We start from the raw sequence: 27,122 nt of genomic DNA on the forward strand, positions 1-27,122 counted from the left end.
CCCTTATTATTATTGATAATATATATATATATATATATATATAATACAAAGATAGGGGTTAGGGGTGTAACCCACTATGGGATAGTATTTATACAATATACTGTCGGTAAAGTACCCAGATTCTTAATACATAAATGTTTTTAATTGCAATGCAATTAACCCACTTATTGTATTAAACGGGTGAAGGTAAAGAAATATTTTTACTGTAAATTTATAATACAAATAAGAAAATGGAGAAACAAGTTTAGTTTGTTCATCAACTTTCAGATATTAGAATTTTGGATTATTTATTCATTAAACAAAATGGGAACCTCAATATTATACATATATATCATATACTTCAATACATATAAGATAAGAATACAAGTTATAAAATCAATATAAATTATTGAAATCATTAAAATCGATTTCAATAATTTATACTGATTTTATAACTTGTATTCTTATCTTATATATATTGAACTATATGATATATATGTATAATATTGAGGTTCTCAGTTTGCTTAATGAATAAATAATCCAAAATTCTAATATCCGAAAGTTGATGAACAAACTAAACTTGTTTCTCCATTTTCTTATTTGTAATATATATATTGCATGCAAGAAATAAGGTGGAGAGGAGGATCAGCTAGGTTCCTCACAGGCAAGGAACGCAGGTACAAGATTTTCTGGGCAGGGAACACTGACGGGGTTGGTGGCGTGGGTATACTTATCACTGAGAAATGGGTAGATAAAGTAATTGAGGTAATCAGAGTAAGTGACAGAATACTTAAGATTAGATTAGTGCTTCATCATAGTTTAGCAACCATTATATCAGCCTATGCTCCTCAGTCGGGGCTACCCGATGGACAGAAAGACCGATTCTATGACACTCTACTGCAGACTACCTCATTGACGAACGACAGAGACCTTATCTTTGTGGCTGGTGACTTCAATGGTCACGTTGGACGACATGCTGGGGGCTTCCATGGCGTACATGGAGGCTATGGCTATGGCTCCCGCAACGAGGAGGGAACCAGGCTGCTGGAGTTCTGCGATGCAAATAATCTTATGATTTGCAACACTAACTTCAGGAAACCTACCAGCCACCTAGTCACTTACCAATCGGGCCAACATACCAGCCAAATTGACTACATCCTTACAAGGCAAAGGGAGAGATGGCTGCTTATAAATGCCAAAACCTTCCCAGGTGAAGAATGTACCCCACAACATAGACTGGTAGTTAGTGACTTTAGGATCAGGACTAGGAGGACAACCAGAAGACGACAAGTATGGAGAAGAAGGATCTGGAAGCTTAAAGATCCTGCAAATGGACAGAGATTTAGGGACATATTACTTGAAGCCTCTGACGAAGTAGAAGGGGATAGAGCATCACAGGGGGTAGAAGACAGCTGGACGTTTCTAAGGGACAACCTGCTGAGAGCCACTGACCAGATCTGTGGCTGGTGCAAAGTCCCCTCTCGACCTAGAATAACGTGGTGGTGGAACAATATTGTAGACAGGGCTATTAGAGAAAAGAGACAGGCTTGGAAGGTCTGGAAAAATGGGGGTAGCAGGGAATTGTATCAGACTGCCAAAAGAGAAGCTAGGAGACAGGTTTATTTAGCCAGAGGGGAAGCAGATAAGAAAAAATTTGCCAATGTTCTGCGCCGTGAGGACCAAAGACTGGAGGTGTTTCGTGTTGCAAGACAGTGTGTGAGAGAGAATCGTGATGTGGTAGGAGAGAAGTGTGTTCGCATGGAAGATGGTTCACTTGCGCTAAATGAGGATGCAAAGAGAGAGGTTTGGAGATGCCACTATGAAAGGTTGCTGAATGAAGAAAATGAATGGGATAAAGAGAGTCTGCCGAATGTTGACCCAACAGAGGGACCAGCTATCCGAGTTGATAGTTCTGTGGTAGCTAAGGCAATTAGAAGCATGAAGACAGGGAAAGCCCCAGGCCCATCAGGAATCACTGCAGAGATGCTCAAAATGTCTGGTAGTGTCGGCTATAGCCTAGTCACCCATATAGTTAATCAGGTGATACACAAAGGGGTCATACCCAATGACTGGTGTAGCAGTATAATAGTCAACTGCTACAAAGGTAAAGGTGATGCCCTAGATACAAATAACTACAGAGGTATCAAGCTGTTGGACCAGGTGATGAAGGTTACGGAGAGGGTCATAGCCCAACTAATTAGAGAGAGAGTTAGTTTAGATGAGATGCAGTTTGGGTTTGTGCCAGGGAAAAGTACTACTGATGCTATATTCCTGGTAAGGCAGCTGCAGGAGAAATACCTAGCCAAAGATAAGCTCCTGTACCTGGCTTTTGTTGACAGGGAGAAAGCCTTCGACAGGGTCCCCTGATCCCTTATCTGGTGGGCAATGAGAAAACTAGGGATAGATGAATGGTTAGTGAGAGCTGTGCGGGCCATGTATAGGGACGCCGCTAGTAGGGTGAGGGTTGGAAATGAGTACAGTGAAGAATTCCGGGTAGAGGTAGGGGTCCACCAAGGCTCAGTACTCAGCCCCCTCCTATTTATCATAGTCCTCCAGGCAATAACGGAGGAATTCAAGACAGGATGCCCTTGGGAGCTCCTCTATGCTGATGACCTTGCTCTAATTGCTGAGTCGCTATCAGAACTGGAGGAGAAGTTTCAGGTGTGGAAACAAGGATTAGAATCGAAGGGCCTCAGAGTCAATCTAGCTAAAACCAAAGTCGTAATCAGTAGGAAGGTAGACAAATCACAAACACCTTCAGGTAGATGGCCCTGCTCGATCTGTAGAAAAGGTGTAGGTAGAAACTCTATAAGATGCACCAAGTGTAAGCTATGGACACATAAGAGATGCAGCAATGTCAAAGGAAGGCTAACTAGGAAGATGGTTTTTGTATGTGGCAGATGCTCAGGAACAATAAACACTGAAAATGCTCTGAGACCAACTTCCGTCACTTTCCAGGGAGAAAAACTAGAAATAGTTGATAGTTTCCGTTACCTAGGTGACCAAGTCAGCAGCGGGGGCGGGTGTGCTGAAAGTGTAACTGCTAGAGTAAGAATAGCTTGGGCAAAGTTCAGAGAGCTCTTACCTCTGCTGGTGACAAAAGGCCTCTCGCACAGAGTGAAAGGCAGACTGTATGATGCGTGTGTACGAACAGCCATGCTACATGGCAGTGAAACATGGGCCGTGACTGCTGAGGATATGCGTAAGCTCGCTAGAAATGAAGCCAGTATGCTCCGATGGATGTGTAATGCCGGTACTCACACTCGGCAGAGTGTAAGTACCTTGAGAGAAAAGCTGGACCTAAGAAGCATCAGTTGTGGTGTGCAAGAGAGACGTTTGCGCTGGTATGGTCATGTGGCGAGAATGGATGAAGATAGTTGTGTGAAAAAGTGCCACACCCTAGCGGTTGAGGGAACCTGTGGAAGAGGCAGACCCAGGAAAACCTGGGACGAGGTGGTGAAGCACGACCTTCGAACTTTAGGTCTCACTGAGGAAATGACTAGAGACCGAGACCTCTGGAAGTGTGCTGTGCGCGAGAAGACCCGGCAGGACAAGTGAGTCCACAACCCGTGGCCTTCTACATGGGATGGAGCCAGCCTACGTATGCATACCTTCCCTTCTTGGGACACAAAACTCTACTTGTGAAGACGTGTTGAGGCAAGTGAGGATCAGAATCGAAATCGATCAATGGAAATTGCGGATGTGCTACCAGTGCCGGTGGCATGTCGAAACTCTGCTTGTGAAGACCCATTGAGGCAAGTGAGGATCAGAATCGAAATCGATCAATGGAAATCGATCAATGGAAATTGCAGATGTGTTACCAGTGCCGGTGGCATGTAAGAGAACTTTCCGTTTCGCGACCGTTGCCAGCACCGCCCCGTTTCGTGTCCGTTGCCAGCCTCGCCTGGCCCTCGTGCCGGTGGCACATAAAAAGCACCATCCGTTCGTGGCCGTTTGCCAGCTCTGTCTGGCACCAGTGCGGGTGGCACGTAAAAAGCACCCACTACACTCACGGAGTGGTTGGCGTTAGGAAGGGCATCCAGCCGTAGAAACACTGCCAGATTTGACTGGGCCTGATGAAGCCTTCTGGCTTCACAGACCCCAGTAGAACCGTCCAACCCATGCTAGCATGGAAAACGGACGCTAAATGATGATGATGATGATGATGATATATATACATATATTATATATATCAAACTGGTGCTTCATTGGCTACATTTATGAAAGTTTCAATTGATCCAAATGGAACAGCTTGCTTGTGTGGAAGTGGCTGGGCACTCCACAGACATTGCATACACATAACATAATTCTCAAAGAGATTTAGTATGACATAGAATGCAACAACTTTACCAGTTGGGTAGGCTGGTGCAATGTAAAATAAAGGAGACAATGCACAACTGGGAATTGAACTCACAACCTAACAACTGTGAATCAATACCTTAACCACTAAGCCATCACACACATTATAGGATATTATAAGTAATTATAGTTAATTACATGTCAAACATTGCTTTTAATGTGCTCATTTTCTGTGACCATCTATATATTTCTTTATAACATAATATATCCAGTACTGTCTTATACAGGGTATATTTATTAATAAACAGTAAGGAGATTTAATGCTTAATTATAGCTGTTTAAGTATCTGCATAGAAACTTCCAGAATGTAATCTTTATATCCAAACTTAACATGGATGGTTTGTAAAAACATACTGCAATTATTAGCCTTGAGATATTCATATTCTAACAAGACACCCACGTTCAGTTGGATATAAAAATTTCCTTTTGGTATTAATGCTGCTTCCCTCGCTAATAAGAAACTTCCAAATTAAGTCTGGTGAATCAGGGCTGACACAAAGCATTGAGAGAGAGAGAGAGAGGGAGAGAGATGGAGAGAGAGAGAAAGAGGGAGAGAGAGAGAGAGAGAGAGAGAGAGAGAGAGAGAGAGAGAGAGAGAGAGAGAGAGAGAGAATAAGGAAATTGTATAAGAAATCTTTACCTTTGCAGAATTAGCAACTGAAGAATATGCTGCTGTAGTTTGTGCAACTTTGCATGCTACCTTTGCACTTGACACTGATTGCAACAAATGTGCAGCTTGTTCACTAAGACGGTCTAAAATTGGTTGTTTGGCATTTATACCATCCAAGTATTGCTAAAAGAGAAGAAAAAGAAATTGCATTAGTCACTAACATAAAAAGTAATTTGCAGTGTATTTATTAGTGTCATTTATTGTAAGTAATGTGTTTTTAGCGTATTTATAATTATATTGTCTGACTGTAACTGCACATTATTATTATTTATTTGTTAAATATGCATGAGTAGTTGTTACAGCAACATGGGCAACAATCAGCTTGTCTTCATATACAATGACAATGTGTCTTAATGAATATTTAAGCAAGTATATCCATATGCTATATACACAGATACATATGCTATATACACACACACATATATATGTATATATACATGTGCATGCCTGCTAAAGGAAATGTGTTATATTTGTTTACATCTTTTAAATATGACACGGAACTCCTATATTCATGTATAGCTTATTTAAAAGAAGGGAAAGTAAAAATATTGAGTAAATGCTTTTCTAGATTCCACTTCATACACACACACATTACATGCTTCTAATTTATGCACAATTCCAGCAATTTTGAGTGGAGCAGGAGAGTCCATATTACTATTGCTCTCCAATACTTGACTATTAATTTCTTTTATTGACTTAGAATGGATGAAAGGTAAAGATGACGTTAGCAGGATTTGAAATCAGAACATAAAGAGCTGGAACAAATATTATAAAAATAAATGTGCCCTTTTTAAGGCCTAGCCAGGCTCATGGGCCTAGTTTCCCGGTTTCCGTGGCATATGTGTTCCCCAGCTGGATGGGACGCCAGTCTATCGTAGCGTTACTCATTTTTGCCAGCTGAGTGGACTGGAGCAATGTGAAATGAAGTGATTTACTCAAGAACACAATGCGTCACCCAGTCCAAGAATCAAAACCACAATCTTACAATCATGATGCTGACACCCTAACCACTAAGCCACACACCTCCATGGAACAAATATTACAAAGCCTATATTCCAACTCTTTAACAATTCTGCCAGCTTGCTGCTTGAATTGTCTTTTTGATTTAGGTACAAAATTAGAAGTTTTGAGGGGCAGGGGTCAGTCAGTACCATCACTCCCAGTATTTGATAGGTTCTGTATTTTATTGATTTTGAAAAATAAAAGATAAAGGTGACTCCAGCAGGATTTGAACTCAGAATATAAAGAACCAGAAGAAACATCTCATGGCATTTTGTCCATAGCTCCACTGATTCTGCCATAATAGTAATAATAAGCATTCTTTTTAATCTCAGATGTATTTTCTATTTGCATGCAATAGAAGAGAACACTCATCATTGGGTTTATTTATTTGTCTGTGTTATCTGATAAAACATCCAAGAAAGGTATGAAAGTCACAGAAACTCTTTCTGTAATATGATAGATTAGTAGCTTTTTGCCTCAAAGTAAGAAATCAATATATATATTACATATGAAAATACTTGTAAATATTTCAGATGAATTTTTATGTCAGTTTTAAAAAGAAACACTTGATACATTTATTGTAATCACAATCTAATATTTGACAAAATATCAAAACATCTGTGTATTGAAATAAAAGTTGGAACAAAACAATAAAAAAAAAACAAATAATGATTTTTACAGATGCGCCACCCAAGTGAATTCAGTCATTTTCAGTGCATATTATCACCATTATCGTCATCACTATCGTCATGACCTATTACAATTATCATCATTTATTTCTTTTTCAAATGCTGCCATAACTGATAATAAAACAGATTTAAAGTCACAGGTTATGTTTTTTGTTTCTCATAAACTCTAATTTTTATTAGATTTTATTATAGTCTCATGGCTAAAATGTCAATAAAGTAGCTAAACAGAAAAATTATAAATTATAGAAATTACTTTACAAATCTAAACAATTCTAAATGGAGAAATTGAAAAAAGAAATGAAGCAGATAAAGGATTATTTCATAATTTTGTTAAATTTTTTGTAGCTTTTTGCTTTTTTTCTTTTAGTTTAGTTTCTAAAACGTGAACATTACACATTGTAGAATTGCCAAGAAATAAAAGAGATTAAAAATAAATGAGAACATTATATAATACAGATTTTCCAGTGTTGATAACCAGTCTTCCAACAATGAGCCTAACAGTATCAAGAGAAAGAAATTATGGCAATTGATCCCTCCTACCTCCCTACACAATACTGAGGGCTATGAGAAAAGGCACACCCTTTTTCTTTTTCTTCACAGACTTTTAGAATTGAAAAGCCAGACAACTACACAATGCCAGCATTTGTTCTCAAAACCAAATGGTTAGAACTCTTTGGATCACTTTTCTGGGCTTAAATCCAACAAAAATCAATATAGCTTTTGAGTTCTTCCAGATTAAATAAGTACCAATAGGGTAATAGGAAATTTATGAGAAACTGAAGTGTGTATAGTAGGTTGTTTATGAGGTTCCATGAAAGATTTAAATAGTAATTTCTCTTCAAAAGGTCTGCAGGGATAGAGAAGGTCAGTAGATTTTAAGCAATAACAAATATGATTATTACTTGTATCAAGCAACATCAAGAACCAGAGAGATTAAGTCACCTATCAAGTTACATTTAACACTGCTTGTGGGATAATATAGTATATTATAACAGAAAGTGTATTGGCTGACATAAGAGATCTGGTTTGGAAAAGGGTTAAGTATCAAAGCATGTAGAAATGAAAGTTAAATTTTACAGTAACCTGCCTTTTGAAGCACTGAAGAAAGATAAGAACAAACAGTTCTGAGCACTGATTAATATTTGAATATTCTTACAAGGTGGATAGGAAGTTACAGCTATTTGTAATCTGTATGGACTATGGATGTTGTAAATAAATTGAAGTAAATAACGTGTACAGGTTCCTATCATAAGACAAAGTATGAAGTTATATTTCACATAAGAAAAATTGGAGATGCTGAAATGTAAACATTTTTTATTTACATTTTTCTGTAGACAGAACATAATCCTGATAATATATCAAAAGCACATATTTTGTGTGAATACAAGAAGAAAAAAATAACCAACAAAAAGCACATACACACAGTTCTTTAACTTGTTTTAACAGTGATGGCTAAGTTGATACTCAAACACGAGGAAAGATCATAGATACAAGCTGACAGTTTCAGGATGAGTGTTAGAAGAATCAAAAGGAGAAATTAAAAAGAAAATTACCATGTTATCTTCAAGTTGCTTGTCTATGTCTACAAGAGAATATTTATAATCAGAAGAGGTTTTCTGAGCTGGTACTGTGCTAGTTAACCATTGGTTTATTTCTTCTTGTGTTGCATCATATTCTTTCCACTGTTGACCAATCTTTTCTGTTTACAAAAAATGAAAATAAAATGGGAGAAGTGTAAATTTAGGATATTTATAAAAATAATAATGACTGAGATGTAATGTAATTATTATAAGCCAAGTAAATAGTATGATGTCATTGTGTGTTGACTGAAAAATTATGTTTAAAACAAATGGCAAGACATCAGTAATACACAGACATAACAAGTCAAATTATTTCCAAGTATGTAAGTAATGATCTGAAGGATGTTATATCAAATGATTTTCTTATTGCTTTCTTCAGGTATACACTTGATTTCAACCCTGTAAGCTAACAAGCCACTTGTTAACTATGCAGAATTCTTCATAACATGTAGTTAAATCTAAGCAGAGTTGACTACTGAAATTAGTCCATGAATTTCAATAATTTTTTATACCATGAGGAGAAGTAGAACCTGACATTTTGGCACTGACCCCTTCATCTTGCAAGAGGGCACAAATGTTTCTTTCTTAAAATCAGTTGCAAAATGTCAGATTCTTCTTCCAAATTAATGAATTCAATGCAAACCACCATCAGTTTCCTTGGATTTCAGTTTTTTTTATTGACTAAGCTTTAAATGTTATTGTCAGAACCATAATGGAATATCAGTGATAGAGTATGAACTCTTGAAGCCTTGGCTTCAAATCTAGCTGCATAAAATCAACTCAGGCAGATGTAATTCTTTTGTCAAAAGCAACTGGCTGGTTTAAAAATATAAGAGATTAAAAGAATTTACATATTATCACTAAAATAAACATTATGAAAAATCAACTCAAACTTTTTATGGTATCTCCAATATTAAAGTATTCAGTATAAAAATATTAGATATGTGTCTCAAATTTAATTGTCCTTTTTTTATAAATTTTCTGTCTAGAGATGGTTAGAAAGCAGATGCAATGTCTAGAGGTGATTTGTATTTCTGATAGATAAACAAAGATATCTGCTTGCTATTCACACAACCCAGTCAAAAGACAGTTACAGAATAAGAAGACAAATTTGTTATGATATCAATCCAAAAGACTCCAACAGTAATGTTATGCATGCCCAGTAAAATAAAATAGTGACTCAAAAGAAGAATGCTCACCAATAAATGTCTTTTGTTTAACACTGACACTGTTAGAGAAGACCTTAGGGTATAAATAAATTATTAGACAAGATGTCCACAATTAGATGAGATGTCCATTGATATCTTTAGAGTATTGTCATGGCATTTCTCACTTTGGAGATTGTTCAGTTGTGCCATTCACCTTTTGTTTATATTGTTACAATATTGTAGAAATTAACTGATTAAAAACATATGGAACAGCAATACAATATGCATATGTATGAGCATTTGTGTGTGTGTGTGTGCGTGTGTGTGTGTGTGTGTATGCTTGTGTGTGCAATAAACTGAGAGATACTAACCCATTTTAGACTGTTGAGCTTCTGCTGTTTTTCTGAGCTCAACGAAATCTTCATTCAAAGCATTCAGTTCATCTTGTATCAGTTTTCGACCTTGCTCAGTAGTTGCCTCCATTACAATTTTGCCTTTGCTGCTAGCATCGGATATTTTGGTGTTACCAGACTCAATTTCTGAAGTGACATTCTAGAAAGAGTGGAGCAACAAAGCCTGTTCTAAAATTTTGTCTCTTTTTTACACAAATCCAACTATGATTACTATCATCTTTATAATGATAATGACGATGATGATGATAATGGCAATAGTGGCTGGGATAATTGTGGTATGGTGAGAGGCATGATGATATGATTATGTGGTAGAGGTAACAGTGAGGGTAAAAATGATGATATGATAGGGGTCAATAATAACATGTTTTACATTATAGTAAAGCTTGCATTAAAGTTGATGTTTAGCCACAAGTCATCTTCATCAAGCACCTAATGTGTCTCTCTTTTCTAAAGTAGAAAGATTATCTAGCTTAGATAATCTGAGAGATATTTGAAAAATGGCTAAATGATACATGAGAGAGATTTGAAGAAAAGGTCTGTTATTACAGAATTTATTTTATTTTCTACCACATAATACTCACATTTTTTTATATTGAAAGTGGCTACCAAACTCTGATATGGTACAAGACAAAATATTGCAATAGAAAAGAGGTGAAAAAGACAACACAAAAAATAAATGAACAAAAAGGAAAAAAAAATGAACATTTTCATGGACACTGAATTTAAAAAAGCCTAAGAAATAATTCTGAAGACAGCAATAACAACAACAACAACACTCACACAAGGTCAAGTCTTTTAAATTGCTCATGTAGTGGCTTGCCTCATTTATAATGCAAACAGAATTTTTAGAACACAGTTACCAGAGAAAAGAAAAATACTTGTAAGAATTTTGTAAAACCAGGTGTTTTGGTATCAGAGAAAGAGAGAACAAGAAAGAGATGGGGAGACAGAGAGAGTGGAGAGAAAGAGAGAGAGAGAGAGAGAGAGAGAGCAAAGCAAAAATCATATATTTATGTTTTAGAAAAGATACCACAGAATTAGAATTATGCAAGTAAAACGAGTACCCCAGGATATCTTGGGGAAAATATATGGTACTGTCTGATGCACTTTTAAAATCAAAGACTCAGCTAAAACACAGGCTGAAATTATTAAATATTCCCCCAACCATGCACTGTGCCCCACTATGTGAGGCAAGGAATTACAAGGGTTACCATAAAAGACATTGGAGATGTTATAGATCCATGACTGATCATTAGTTTTATATTGTAATACGAACAAGTGGTTAAAGCTTGGATAATTAGAAGTAGCAGGAGGTCAGGGAATATCAAAGGAGATTTGCAAGCCTTAATGATCCTTGAAGGTCAGAAAGCCATACTGAAACTGTACCTGATTGAGAATGCTGAGACAAAGGACATGAGATAGATGGTGTCAAGAAAAAAGTCTAGTTGCTATATATGTATCAGAGTAAGAACCACCTTAGAGCTTTTTACCCTGAAGAACTGAAGAGACAAGGCAAGAAAATGAGGCAGAAAAACAACAGAGACTAGCCAACACAGCAACAACAAGCCTCAGTTAGAAGAGTACTATCACTCATAGCTCTAGGGATGGTGAAAGAAATCACCCCATAACTATTCCTATAAATATACAGAGAAACTGATTCCTTAACAGAAGCAATCAGTAGCATCATTCCATCCTTATGTAATGAGGAAGAGATATGGTTGGAGATGAAAGTATCCAAACTGTTAGGAGAAATATGTAAGTAAAAGATTAAAAAATTCTCAAAAAGGAAAAGTTAATACAAAACAACTAAAGCATGTAAGGAATAACTTCTAGAAAACAACAATGAGGCCTCTCCACAGAAAAATAATAAAGAAAATGATGAGAATTATGAAGAAGTGAGTAATAATCAAACTGACAACTAACACATAAAATTACATCTATATGGTACAAGGGGTAGTTTGATTAGATAAAAGTAACATGGGGGCAGTTAAATGAAGGAAATATCCAAAGCACAAGCTATTAGTAAAAATAAACAAAAACAACAAATTGAAACAATCCTATTTTGCAAACATAGCTGTCCTGCTATCCTACATGACTCAAAAAATGTAGTCTTTCTATCCCAAATGAATAGGCTTACAAAGAATAAGTCCTGGGGTTGATTTGCTCGACTAAAGGTGGTACTCCAGCATAGCCACAGTCAAATGGCTGAAACAAGTAAAAGAGTAAAAGAAAGTATATGCGATGAGCTCCTTTCAGTTTCCATCTATCAAATCTACTTACAAGGCTTTTGTTGGCCTTGGGCTATAGTAGGAGACACTTGCCCAAAGTACCACATTGTGGTACTGAACTTGAAACTATGTGGTTGGGAAGCAAACCTCTTAACCACACAGTCACATCTACACCTTTCTTTTGGAAAAATATGTTTGTTTTGATAAACTGCCTCATCTAGAGTGAATAAGTTGTTTGCTTTATCTTCTCTCACCTTCACCCTTTTTCTCTCTGGTTCAAACAACTCATTCTTTGCTTAAATTATCTACACCATGAAAAACAAAAAACAACAAAAAAAGTCTACAAAGAATAAAGAAATTTCTTCTCAACTCATGTAAAAAATATTGTTTTCAGTAAAGAGAATCAGTAAAACGGTGTCTAAATTTCTGCCAGTTTTTGAAGAGAAGTGTGTTTATTTTCTCTTTTCTTTCACAATACATTCTACACTCAAAGAGAAAGTATTATGTCAGTTACTCAATGGGCGTTAATAAATGAACATTTGTACCTTGCTTCTATCAAGGTTGACAATTTGAAGCCAGTTTTCCCCTCGTAGGTATTGGTAATTTGAATCTATACTTTCACAATTTGTGTAACATTTACTGCTTTATATCACATTGAATTATTTTTATCTCGGCACTAATTTTTGTCTATATGTCCTACAACAGAATGGAAGAGATCTGTGAAAATATTCCCTCATGAAAAGGCTGTGATAAGTCAAACGTACAAGACTACTTAACAGTGAAAGATAAAAGTTTAAAAGCTAATTAATACAGTAATATGATACAGTTTTCAACTTTTTTTAAATATTTTTCATATTTTTAATGCTTTTAATTTCCTCATGTTTCTAATATCATTCTTAATGCGTTTTCATATTTTTAGTATGTATCTCTTCTTATTAATATGTTTCTTATATGAATCATTTTTTTAAAACTTCAACTAAATGTCCTTTAAGAACTATTCATAGGGTGCATGAAGAACAGCAAGAATCCAAACAATAATGTATCTATTCATTCTTAATATGTTCTGGCAGATTCAAAAGTGAACAACAGAGATCAGAAATTCACATTCAAATCTTCTGTCAGAACATATTAGGAATGAATAGATATGCTATCCTTTAAGACCTCCTCCTCCTCCTCCTTCTTTTTCTTCTTCTTCTTCTTCACCACCACCACCACCACCATCAAAGGCATTATCAGCACTACCACCACCACCACCATCATTAGGGCAGTAAATTGGAAGAGTTGTTGGAACATCAGTAAAAAAAAAAAATTTACTAAGCAGCATTCTTCAAGGCTCTTTATGTAGTGAGTTCAAATCCTACCCAGGTTAACTTCATCTTTCATCCTTTTGGTGGTTGATAAAATATGGTATCAGTTTAAGTACTGGGGTTGATGTAATTGATTTGAATAATCCCCTCAAATTAGCTGGTCTTGTCAATATCAAAAAGAATTATTATTAGTATTATTATTTTTATTATCAAAGCGGCAAGCTGGCAGAATCATTAGCACGCCAGGTGAAATGCTTAGCAGTATTTCATCTGCCATTTCATTCTGAGTTCAAATTCTGCTGAGGTCAACTTTGTTTTTATCTTTTTGAGGTCAATAAATTAAGTACCAGTGAAACACTAGGATTGATGTAATTGATTATCCCCCTTCCCTCAAATTTCAGGCCTTGTGCCTATAATAGAAAGGATTATCATTATTATCATCATCATTATTATTATTATTATTGCCAGTACCACCTGACTGGCCCTCGTGCCAGTGGCACACAAAAGCAACCACTACACTCTCAGAATGGTTGGCTTTAGGAAAGGCATCCAGCTGTAGAAACTCTGCCAGATCAGATTTGAGGCTGGTGCAGCCATCTGATTCACCAGTCCTCAGTCAAATCGTCCAACCCATGCTCGTATGGAAAGCAGATGTTAAATGATGATTATTGTTATTATTAATTATTATTAGAAATGAGAGCACATGGTGGAGTGGTTAGGTTGTTGCACGCACAATTGTGAGATCATGGTTTCAATTCCTAGACCAGGTGGTGTGTTGTGTTCCTCAGCAAACACTTCATCTCATGATGCTCTGTGATCATTTCAACACCTGACATGCGGTACACTATGCACCTGTTCAGTCAACGTTGATTTGGTGGAGGGAGTGAGCTGATGTATGACATACATTTGATCACTATAAACAAATCATTTATGCAGGACATTCAGCAAAAAAGCTGAACACTTATACATTGTCTTTGACGGAAGAGTCCACCATTATTATTGAGGTGGCAAGCTGGCAGGACTGTCAGCATAATGGGCAAAATGCTTAGCAGCATTTTATGTCTTTATGCTCTGGATTCAAATTCCACTGAAGTCAACATTGTCTTTCTTCCTTTCCGGGTCGATAAAATATGTAACCAGTTGAGCACTTGAGACCCCTCCCCTCAAATTGCTGGTTTCGTGCCAAAATAAGAAAAAGATTATCATTGTAATTTGTAGATTATAAGGTGGCAAGCTGGCAGAATTGCTAAACCCTAAACCAATGGAGTGCCCCAGGCAATTGCCCTATGTTCCCCTGCCTTAAGATGGCACAGAGCATTACCTCACAAAAGATTTCTTTTCGAGGTGCTTGAAGCAAAGAATTGTATAATTCTTGAATAATTAATAGTTAATTAAAAACATAGCCATCAATGCAACTAATTCCATTTTAGTTTGTTAAGATGGTTAGATACCTTTCTTTTATAATTGTAATTTTATATTCTGCCTGGCAAAACTATTATTAGCCTACAATACCTAGTTATATATATATATATATATATATAAAAGTAACAGAAAAAGCCAAAAGAAATTAATAGGTGTTATTCAAAAGAATATAATGCAAGGGAATTGAAAGGCTTAGGCTTTGGTGATATAAAGGGATTAATAATAATTAATCTTTAAACCATTACAGTTACACATAAATAAGGTTAGGGGAAACAGCCGGCATGAAATAGGAAGTACGGAAAGTCTGTGGTTTGTTGTTATTATGTAGCTTGTTGTTATTAAGTAAGCTACATAATTTAAACTGAAGCATACATACAAGTATTCATGCATACATGGATACAAATGTATGTACAAGTATGTACATGTATGTACAGGCATGTAATGTATGTACAAACTTTCAGATTGAGCAGTTCTTATGCAAAATATACAATCTAATACTAGAACATAACATACTATAAAAACAGCATGGTGAAACAAAGTTAAATGCTTTATTTAGAGAATATCAGGAGCTGTCAGGAAGCTTATTTAAATTCTAACATTTCAGATTTAAAAATGCTTTTAAAGAAAAAAGATAATGAATAATGAATAAACAACATATGAAATGGACCAGTGAGTGAATTTAAAATTAAATATCTTACCAGAATATTTATCCTCTTTTATATTATTCCCCGAGTCAAGTGTTGTGTGTAAAAACAAACACAATAGTATTGCTTTGTAGGAATAGCCCTAATAACATTCTGTTTTAACTTACTCTTGTAAACCAAAACTGAGAAACTGTTTGATATGGAGGGGAGGGAATGGGTGGAATTTAGTTACTAGATAAAATAATTTTAGAATCTATCTATAAACACACATACAACAACTGCGAAAAAAAAATGTAGTAACTCTCATACAATTCTTACAAATTCCAAACTAATAGTGATAATTCAAAAAAGACCACAATCTCTGACATTTGAGCAGAAATGAGAGTTGGAGGAGGAGGAGGACCACTCCAAGTAATTGACAAGGAAAAATAAAAACAACACATAACATTGGTTACAGGAAGTTGTTTATCTCTTTCAGCTAAGATAGCAGGGGTATTACTTGAATAGAATAACAGAAAAAAAAGGAGAAAAATAGAGGAAAGGGGAAACAACATTTCTAGCAAAAAAATAAATATAACTATATAAAAAAAATCTACAATTGTAGTAGCCACATTAATTTTCAAGGATGACAGCAACCAAATGATTTCAATGTCAAAAGAATCCATTGGGAAGTTAAAACTAAACAATGAAATTAACCACAAAAAAAACACAGAAAAACATAAAAAAAATTATGAATTACCTGAATACGATGTAATTGTGTCTCCAGCACACTTCTGTCACCTTGGATTTCCCCATTATTATTCAGGATTTCCAAAGTGCGACTCACCCAGTTGGCAGCATCAACATAGGCGTCCCTGTAGGCTTGGGCTTCAAGCACATGCTGTTCACATTTTCCATGAAGTTGCTAAAAATGAAACAAAAACAAAATAATAAATAAACCTGTTGATGCCCCAATGTATTAGAAGAGTTTTTAGCATATCATTAAATGTCATTAAATTACAAAGTTTAGCATAATCAATCTTGTCATGGGTTTAAGTGATCTATTAAAGGAAACATTTTGATGTGAGAATTAACAGATGTTTCATCATCATCATCATCATCATCGTCATCGTCATCGTCCACATCATCATCATCATCATAGTCATCAACATTATCATCACCATTACAGTTATTCTCATCATCAGAGTGTTGCTGCCATCATACCATTGTTATTTTATGTCCGCTTTCTTTGCAGTCATGGGTTGTACAGATCATTTCTGCTCTCCAAAACTGGGGGAACATGCCTCGTTTGTAAGTCTTATTTCTGACTTAGTCTCTACAGCTTGATGCCCTTCCTAATACCAACCACTTTACACAGAGTACTGTGTACAATTTTTCATATCACCACTGCTAGAGAGGAAAAGGGTGAGAAAGAGAAGTTAGCAAAATTTGGCTAAATGGTAAGAGTGAATGATGGCTGCTGATGCTAGAAGGCTATTAGGAAATATAGAAAGAGGTACACGCAAGTTGGATAAGATCCCTTAGGTAAATATAACAAAATGGCTAGAGGGCTAGGGTAACAAAGAGTTGAGAAGGAGGGATGATGAAGATAATATGATGCATGTGTGTGTGTATATATATATATGTATATGTATGTATATGTATGTATGTGTGTATATATATATATATATATATATATATATTGTCAGCTCCAGCTCATATCTGAACATTGGGTTTGTCATTTTCTATCCAGTCTCCTCAGCTGATGTTTGTACCAAATGTGACTTTGGAGTCCAAGTTGGTGGTGAAAGAGTCATAGGCAGAATTCATACAGGATGATCTTCCAGCAGTCACCATCTTGACTCAGGGCAGGGCTACCCACTCCAGGCACTTGCTGTAGGCTTCTGTGTTGAGTCTGAGACTGTGTAGGAAGACAAATCGAGGCATAACATCGCTATCACTAGTGATCCAAACATCATGATGTTGACTGGACATTTGATTTTTATCACTCTCGGTACATGTCCTCTGACTGATACCCAAACACACTGAAATGTTCGTATTAGAGTTCTGGCACAAATGTGAAGCAGTACAGCATGTTATTTCCAAATTTCTGACAGAGTGAATTGTGTCATGGTGCTGCTTTTCCCACAGATGACCCTACTAGTCTGTGTAGTCAACAAAATAAAAAACAAACAATGCACATGCAGAAAATTAAAAGTATAAAATAGTGACAGTTTACCCATTGCATCTTCCATATATCATTATCATCATCATCATCGTTTAATGTCCGTTTTCCATGCTGACATAGGTTTGACGGTTTGACTGGGGACTGGCAAGCCAGGAGGCCACACCAGGCTCCAATCTGATCTGGCAATGTTTCTACAGATGGATGCCCTTCCTGATGCCAACTACTCCGAGAGTGTAGTGGGTGGTTTTTACGTGCCATCAGCACAGGAGCCAATCAGGCAGCACTGGCATCGTCCATGTTCAGATGGTGCTTTTTACGTGCTACCGGCACAGAAGTCAGTCAGGCAGCACTGGCAACGACCTGTGCATGAATGGTGCTTATTGCGTGCCACCAGCATGAGAGCCAGAAACCTTGGCAGATCAGATTGGAGCCTGGTACAACCTTTTGACTTACTAGTCTTCAGTCAAACCGTCCAAGCCATGCAAGTATGGAAAGCAGATGTTAAATGATGACGAATATATATATATATATATATATATATATATATATATATATATATAAAAACAAGATTCATTTGAATTAGGTACTTAAGTTGAGGCACCAAGTCTGTCTGATATAGTCTGCACAGCTCAAAGTTAGGTGAATAAAAGTAAATATACACACACACACACACTATATATATATATATATATTATATATATATATATATATATATATACACACATGCATTTAAATATATTTACACATATATATTTACATGCATTTGTATGTAATTATCTTCTAAATGCATATATGTAATTGGATGTATAGTCTGAATATTCTTGCACTGCTGCAGCTTATTGGCTTAGCTATATTGGAGGGAAGTCATGTGTGTTTGTGGACACATACAATACACACACACACACATGCACACAATCAGCTGTTGTCCAAATGAATTCAACTCTTTAATCAATATTAATTTACTCTTTAATAATAGACAAAAGATTGATCCATTCAGCATGAACTTTGCTTTTCATCCTTTCAGGTTTGTTAAAATAATGAACCAATGACGTATTAGCGTAAAGGTAATTGACACTGCCCCCTTCTCTCAAAAGTATTGACCTTGTGTGTAAGTTTGAGACAATATATATCTTACTTCAAATATCATTAAAAGACATGTAGCATATTTGATCCTAAGTGAGCAGCTTTGTTCAGTTTTGCTGCAATATAATCTTTTCAATGCAAGAGAATACAACCACAGGCATGTAAACTGCTACCCAATCGCTAATTTTATAACTAATTCTTTCTATATATCTCTCTCTCTTAGTTGCAGCTCTACTGCCAAATACCCTGGGGCAGAATATCAAGTCAGAATTCCGAAGATGAGAAACAGACATCTAACCTTCTTGGTGATTGCGATTCCTCTTTCAATCAATGAAGATAATTCATATCATAACAGCACTATTTAAACATGTGCCAATGAGGGAACCTTTAATTCGTCACACAGCCAGCTTGAAATAAAACCACACTCTGTGATCTTAAAAAGCATTAAGTACAATTTAGTATAATGTAATCCTAGATGCCCCATGGCTAGATGAAGGATGGGCTGATCATATATATGTCATGGATGGATCAGAGCTGACCTGGGGTTAAAGAACAATAAACTGGTTAAGCAAGGATTAAAGTATAGTTAAAGCAAAAGAAATGAAATAGTAGACAGTTACCTGCGCAGAGGTCACCAGGTCCTGATATCTTTTCTGTATATCATCAGTTTGTTTGCGGACATCTTGACTTTCATCCAAAATATGGGAATCACTTGACAGTAAATTATCGATGGTGATTTTCTGAGAATTTATATTCTGTTTCAAATGCTAACAAAAAAGAAAGAAAAAAAAGTCACAATTCATTTTTATGCCGCACCCCACCACATAAAAAAACAAAACAACAAAAAACCTGATCTGATCGCAAATTAATCAAATAACATACAGACTCTGATTAGGACAACAAAATAGACTCTGTTTATGTAACTGAATACTTAAAAAACTCAGAACTGTGTTTAAAATACCTAATCTTGAAGACTACAGTAAAATTGGGGAGGAAACAGAAAACGCTAATCAAATAAGAAGTTTAAATAAAACAGCTAGACATCTAAAGTTTGTATATCTAAGATGCTGGTTATTTCGAGTGGTTCCAATTCCTTTTATTGCTTATCTTAGTATATACATTTAGTGAAGCTGTATACATACAAATATGGTATTCATAGAAGCTTATGACAGGATGCCTTTCCTGTCACCAACCCATGTTTCCGAGCAAAGAAATATTTCTCAGTTGTCAGACATGTATTCAAGAAAGACTAGGAATTAATGATATCACTTGTATGATAGTGGTGGTTGTTTACAACTGTAACACAATGTTAAGACAAAGATACATATATATTCAAGGGGCTTTCTTTCAGTTTCTATCTACCACATGCTCTTAAAAGCTTTGGTTAGCCTGAAGCTATAGTAGAAGATATTTGCTAAAGGTACTACACAGTAGAACTGAACCTGAAACCATGTGGCTGAGAAGCAAATTTTTTAACACAACCATGCCTTATATATATATATATATATATATATATAACCCATGCTAGCATGGAAAATGGACGTTAAACAATGATGATGATGATGATATAATATATATATATATATATATATATATATATATATACATATATACATATATATCATCATCGTTTAACATCCACTTTCCATGCTAGCATGGGTTGGACGATTTGACTGAGGACTGGCGAACCTGATGGCTGCACCAGGCTGCAATCTTGATTTGGCAGAGTTTCTACAGCTTGATGCCCTTCCTAATGCCAACCACTCCGAGAGTGTAGTGGGTGTTTTTATGTGCCACCAGCACAAGGGCCAGTCAGGCGGTACTGGCAATGGTCATGGAAAATCGTGTTTTTTTTTTTACGTGTCACCTGCACACCGGCACAAGTGCCAGTAAGGCTATGCTGGTAATGATCATGCTTGAATGGTGCTTTTTACATGCCACCAGCACGATGTATGTATGTATGTATGTATCCACAGCAGCATGGAAAACTGACTTTAAACAATGAATGATCGTGTCAATGATACACACACTCACACACACAAAGAGTCTGCCTTTCTCACATATAAGTATATATATAGTTCACAAACTTCAGTAGTGTTGCATACATAAAAGCGTTGATGATGATAACTTAATAAGAACAATACAAAGAAACACAAGCTCATTAAGTTTTAAGCATAAATTCTATTTTGCTTTCCAAAGTAAACTTTCCATTCTTTTGATAATTCAATTAGTTATCTAATTTAAATATATCTTTTCAAGAAAGTTATCTACAACGGCAGTTATCTTATTTGGTTGTAAATTCTTTTATAAGTTCTTAACTTTAACATCCACTATCAATTATTATTTCCTTAATTATTTTAACTGAATGCCCACAAGCATTCAAAAAGGAACATTCACTCCACAATGTAAAAGTGGTTGGCAAATATCAGACAATATATGTTGAAGAGGACACTTTTTAGTCTCGTTAATGACATAGCAATGTTTCTAGTGTTGGCACCATAGTAAAATACACCAAATACACTCTGTAAAGTGGTTGGTATCAGGAAGAGCATCCAAATGTAGAAACCATATCAAAATGTGTGCAGTCAGATGTGACCCTCTGACCCATCTCAAGAGGTCAATAAGTTCTATTAAGGACTGACTTGGATTATAATAACCCATGTAACCCATACCAGCAAGGAAAGAGGATGTGTATTCATGCGTGTATTTGTATACATGTGTGTGTGTGTATGTGTGTGTGTATATATATATATATATATATATATATATATATATATATATATATATATATGTATATATACAAGTACATATATATATATGCATGTATAAATATATACATGTATATATCATCATCATCATCGTTTAACATCCAATTTCCATGCTGGCATGGGTTGGATGGTTTGACTGAGGGCTGGTGAGCTAGAAGGCTGCACCAGTCTCCAATCTGATCTATATATGTCTGTATATCTGATGTATATATATGCCTGCATATATATATGTATATATGTGTTTATATATATATATGTGTGTATGTATGTACGTATGTATGTATGTGTGTGTGTGTGTATGTATGTATGTAATGTATGTGTGTGTGCGTGCATGTATATATATATATGTATGTATATATTATATAAAGTGTGTTGTTTCATTAATGGTAGGATTAACAAAAAAGTATTCCATTCAGTGAGATCCATATCCTATATTTATTACACACACACGCACACACACACACACACACGCACACAAACGCACATGCACATGCACACACACACACACACACACATTTAAAGTTTGTGATCCATGATGGCATGGGTTAGGTGATCTGACAGGGCCTGATAGTCCCAAGGACAGTGTTGTGATATTGTACTCCACTCTCACCTTTTGCATGGTTTCTATAGTTAAATGCCTTTCCTAATGCCAACCACTTCATAATATACTGGGTGCTTTTTTGCATGATAATAGCACTAATGAGGTTGTTACGCAGTTTGCAAGACTATGAAATCTGAAAGAGACAAGGCTTTATGCTCAGAGATGAGGGACTGAAGTATGAGAGAGGAGGCCTGGGCAGGACAGACTTTTTGTTGTAAAGAAGCTACATGGATACTCACATTTTAGAAGAGAGAGTAGAGGTGAGCAGGGTGGAGCTAGGTAAGAGATGAAGATAGTGATGATGAGGTAGCTGGGTGGATCCTCAAGATAGGAAGTGAGTAAAGGTGAATGGGGACAGAAAAAAGCTGGGTGTGTGGATGTGAAGAGGTTGTAAGAGAGTAGGGAGAAGAGAAATGGATGAATGGGAGTAGGCGTGAATATAATATAGATAAGAATGAAGAACAAATGTTGAGGGATGATAAGTAGGAAAGGTGGGGGAGAGTAGGTGACAACTGTAGTGATTGATAAGGGATAAAGGATGGATAAGAGGTGGTGAAGTGATCAATGAAACAAAAAAGAAAAGAAAAATTCAATACAAACCATGACTCGATCAAGTGTAAGTTTCTTTTCTGAGAAACTTGTCTGCAATTGTGATTCTGTCTCCAGCTGAGCAGCAGTTTCACTAAGCCACTGCTTCATATTGTCAAGTTCATTATGAAACAGGGTCCAGTGAGATAGAGAACTTTCTAGATTTGCACATATGTTACTCATTTCAGATGAGAGGTTGTCATAGTCAGTTTGCACGGATTGTAGGTTTTTATGCAATTTCTGGCATCCTAAAATTGATGTGTTTGGCAAAACTAGTTTTAGGCTCTCCATAGCAACCTGAAGTTTGTGCAAACCTTCATCTCTTTCAGCCATGAGTACCTGAATGATAAAGGAAATGATGACAGCAAGTGGTTAAGCTGACAAAAAATAATGATGGTGATAACAGTGGTACTGATGAATGTGACAACATCAAGGATGATTACAACAGTTACAAAGAAGGAGAATGCAAAGTTGATGAAAAAAGAATGAGAAATCATACTACTACAACTACTACTACTAATGATAATAATAATAATAATGATAATAATAATAATAATGATAATAATAATAATAATAATAATAATCCTTTCTACTATAGGCACAAGGCCCGAAATTGTTTGGAAGCTGGGGGCCAGTTGATTAGATCAACCCCAGAGTGCAACTGGTACTTAATTTATTGACCCTGAAAGAAGGAAAGGCAAAATCGACCTTGGTGGAATTTGAACTCAGAACATAAAGACAGACGAAATACTGCTAAGCATTTCGCCCAGTGTGTTAATGATTCTGCCAGCTCGCCGCCTTACTAATACTTCCACCACCACCACCACTACTACTACTAATAATAATCCTTTCTACCATAAGCACAAGGCATGAATTTTGGGGCAGGGGCTAATTTGATTACATTAACCTCGGTATTCAATTGGTACTTATTTCATTGACCCCCAAAAGGCAAAATCAACCTCGGTGGGATTTAAATTCAGAACAAAAAGACAGATGAAATACCACTAAGTATTTTTTCAAATGTGCTAGCAATTCTCTCAGCTCACCACCTTAGCAAAAATAATAATAATAATAATGATTTCAAATTTTTCCACAAGGGCAGCCATTTTAGGGGAGGGGATGAAACAATTCCATTGACCCCAGTGTTCAACTAGTACTTGTTTTATCAACCTTGAAAGGATGGAAGGTAAAGTCAACCTTGATGGAATTTGAACTCAGAACAGAGCGACAGGCAAAATACCACTAAGCTAATAATTCTGCCAATTTGTCACCTTACTAATAATGATAGCAATAATAATGATAATAATAAAATAATATTTTAAGGTTACCTATACTGTTTGTTGGAGGCACATGGCCAAATGGTTAGAGCAGTGGACTCGTGGTCAAGGGATCACAGGTTCGAATCTCAGACCAGAGGATGTGTGTTTATGAGTGAAAGCACCTAAGCTCCACACGGCTCCGGCATAAGGTAATGGCGAACTTCTGCTGACTCTTTCACCACAACTTTCTCTCACTCTTTCCTCCTGCATCTTGCAGTTCACCTGCGACAGACCGGTGTCCCATTCAGGTGGGGAACCTATACACCAAGGAAACTTGGAAACCGGCCCTTATGAGCCAGGCATGGCTTGAAAAGGAACAAACAATACCGTTTGTTAGGTGAAACCTTAAATTGTATATGCTTCTACAACCTATTTATAAAATACATATAACACAACTACACAGAAAATACATTAAAACTTCTTTGCCTTTATTATACCTGAATATTTTTGATTTTCTCTTGAATTACTGCTTCATTACCCCTTGTGTCTTTGCATTCTTCAACCTTCTCTTGTAAACCTTTTGCCCAGGCAACACATTCTTCATAATGCAGCTGGTGTTTCTTATGGTCAGCTACAAACTTTTCCCACTTACGACAGGAATCCTGAAAAAAAAGCAAAAACAAACATCATCGTTATCGTTTAGTGTTTGTTTTCCATGCTGGCATGAGTTAGATGGTTTAACTGGAACTGGTAAGCCAGAGAGCTCTACCAGGCTCCAGTCTGATTTTGGCTTGGTTTCTACTGCTGGATGTCCTTCCTAATGCCAACCACTCCAAGAGTGTAGTGGATGCCTTTTATGTATCACTGGCACAGGTGCCTTTACGTGTCACTGTCACAGGTGCCTTATATATATAATCATCATCATCATCATCAACAACAATCCCTGGACATTACTGGCTTGGGTTGTTGGACTCATGGCACTGGCTGCCTGCTTTTCATGGCATAAAAGTGACCAAGATCACAACATTCACCCCTAAATGGAATGCCAGTCTGTTGTTGAATTACTCATTTGCAGCTAAGTGGACTGGAGCACTGCCTAGTTTAGGAATCGAAACCATGACTCTACAATAATAAGTGCAATACCCTAAACTCTAGACCACACACCTCCATTATATATTTACATAAGGTCACATTAAAACAGAATTATATTGGCCACTCATTAAATATGATCAACCGCTAAAAGGTTTAATAAAATATATAATTAGAAACATAAATAAATGCTGTTAAGTTTAAAACAAAATGGTCTTACTTTGATGTTACTGTAAACAACTTGCTTCCTGGCTTTAAGCTGAGACACATTAGTTATGATACTGGAATCTGAGGTGATTTGAGATAATGCCTGAGCCAATTCAAACAGATCTTCTATAGAGTCAGGCTGAGTTTCATTGGTCAGTTGGGACTGAAAGAGAAAATTAAAGTCTTCAGATTTTGATTTGTTAAAACCATGGCATTTTTTTTATTTAACTTTCTTTCTCTTGCTTTTTTCCTAGCCTCTTATTTTGCCATAGAATACAAAATGCTTAAATATTATCATTTTCTTTACATTGTGGTACAGCAGTGCCTTTTTTGATAGTAAGGAATGGGATTTAAGATAAATAATTGAAATTAGCATTGAGAAGATGTTTAATCATTTGTATTGAAGAATAGTGGACAGGAGAGGATTTCATGAAGAACATCATTACAAGCAGGGGAAAAGGAAACAAAGTATACAGACACACAATGGAATACTGCTTCCACATCTGGAGCTATGGACATCATAGACTGGATCCAAATACATGGACAACCTAAACCGTTGGTATGAAGCCCCTCACCAATATACTCCAACTCCTGATTATCAAATGTTGTGTGTCTTCTCTCTGTCTTTTATACCACTACTACAGTGGTCTCTGCATCTTGGATCTAAATAGACTTGTGTCACTTTCAATCAGGCACTCCTAACTCATTCAAGGCAGACCACATAATGAGTGTGGTCTGTCCTGAACACTTCATCCCTAGCCCAAATTAACCACTATACTATTTAATCCTCTAGAATGTCAGCTATCTGAATATTCTTTCCGCTAATGTCTTTTCTTGCAGGCATCAACTTCCAACCATTGAAGTTGATCAATCTGTTGCTTCAATCTCACTGATCTAGGTGGACTTACAACAGGTACATCCCATTCCACCAGACCAAACCAAAAAGAAAAAAAGAAAGGAATACTGGGATTCTAAAGGTGAAACATTATAATTATAAATATGATGGACAGAATAACAGAAAGTGCATCAGGTTGGTTTTGAGTGGGTGTGGCATATAACACAGAATTGGTAGATTCAGAAGAAGAAAAGTCAAGGTGAAAAAATAAAGTTTACTGACACACCAGTGAGGTGATAAATTCATAGAGTAAAAGGGGTTTTAGCGAATAAGTAGAATGTCCCAACAACTTAAAATTGAAACTAAATTAAGCAATTAATTTGCTAATAGTTTAGTGTACAAGATTACAGACATAGTTTAGCTTAGTATAGGCTATATACATAGTTTATTGTAACAAAGTGGTACACTGCATGATTGAAAAAAGGGAGCCAAGAATGAAACCCCTGTATAGTTGCTTGACTTGCTGAGGATGTCCCTTAAACCACAAACTATCATTTTAAAAATTAAAAGTGGGGTATATAGCGTAATGTAGTTTGAGATACACGGGAAACAAACTGCATGGTTGTGGCTTGAGAGTCTTTGGTCAAAGACAGGTCCGAGCAATCAGAGATGGATTGAAGTGAAACAACAAAACAACTATAGCAGAAACAAAAAAAAAAGTGAGAATTACCGTTAAAATATTCCACTGTTCTTCTTTCTCTTCCAGAGAGTTCTTTAGATCTGTGCCTTTCAGTTTGTTTTCAACTTGTTTAACCTCGGCAGAGCACTCTTCATATTTGGAATCAAAGACTTCCCATTGATCCATACAACTTTCCAGATCTTTCTTAGTCTATAACAGAGAAAATAATTGTGTTTAATGAAGGCAAAAAACCAGTAATTTTGAGGAGAGAGTTTTAAGTTGATACTATCAACTCCAGTATTTAAACAGTTCTTTTCTTTTATCAACACTACCACCAGCCGTACCCTGAAAGGATGAAAAGCAAAAATTGACCTTGGGGGGATGGGGAATCAAACCCAGAACATA

The 27,122-nt window shown here is 36.2% G+C and overlaps 1 protein-coding gene across 9 annotated transcripts in view; it reads right to left on the reverse strand.

Annotated features, from left to right (window-relative positions):
* Positions 1 to 27,122, reverse strand: part of LOC115210341 (nesprin-1) — an 870,646-nt gene that overhangs the window by 401,616 nt on the left and 441,908 nt on the right. For all 9 annotated transcript variants that reach the window (XM_036502466.1, XM_036502469.1, XM_036502465.1 and 6 more), the window contains 9 exons: positions 26,769 to 26,927; positions 25,217 to 25,366; positions 24,405 to 24,569; positions 22,661 to 22,987; positions 19,312 to 19,458; positions 16,181 to 16,345; positions 9,799 to 9,979; positions 8,253 to 8,398; positions 4,979 to 5,131 (listed from right to left, as the gene is read on the reverse strand). In XM_036502466.1, coding sequence (XP_036358359.1) covers positions 4,979 to 5,131; positions 8,253 to 8,398; positions 9,799 to 9,979; positions 16,181 to 16,345; positions 19,312 to 19,458; positions 22,661 to 22,987; positions 24,405 to 24,569; positions 25,217 to 25,366; positions 26,769 to 26,927 — 1,593 coding nt within the window. The remainder of the gene's footprint in view (positions 1 to 4,978; positions 5,132 to 8,252; positions 8,399 to 9,798; positions 9,980 to 16,180; positions 16,346 to 19,311; positions 19,459 to 22,660; positions 22,988 to 24,404; positions 24,570 to 25,216; positions 25,367 to 26,768; positions 26,928 to 27,122) is intronic.

This window comes from Octopus sinensis, linkage group LG4 (assembly GCF_006345805.1).
Source record: "Octopus sinensis linkage group LG4, ASM634580v1, whole genome shotgun sequence".
NCBI classification, from domain to species: Eukaryota; Metazoa; Mollusca; class Cephalopoda; order Octopoda; family Octopodidae; genus Octopus; species Octopus sinensis.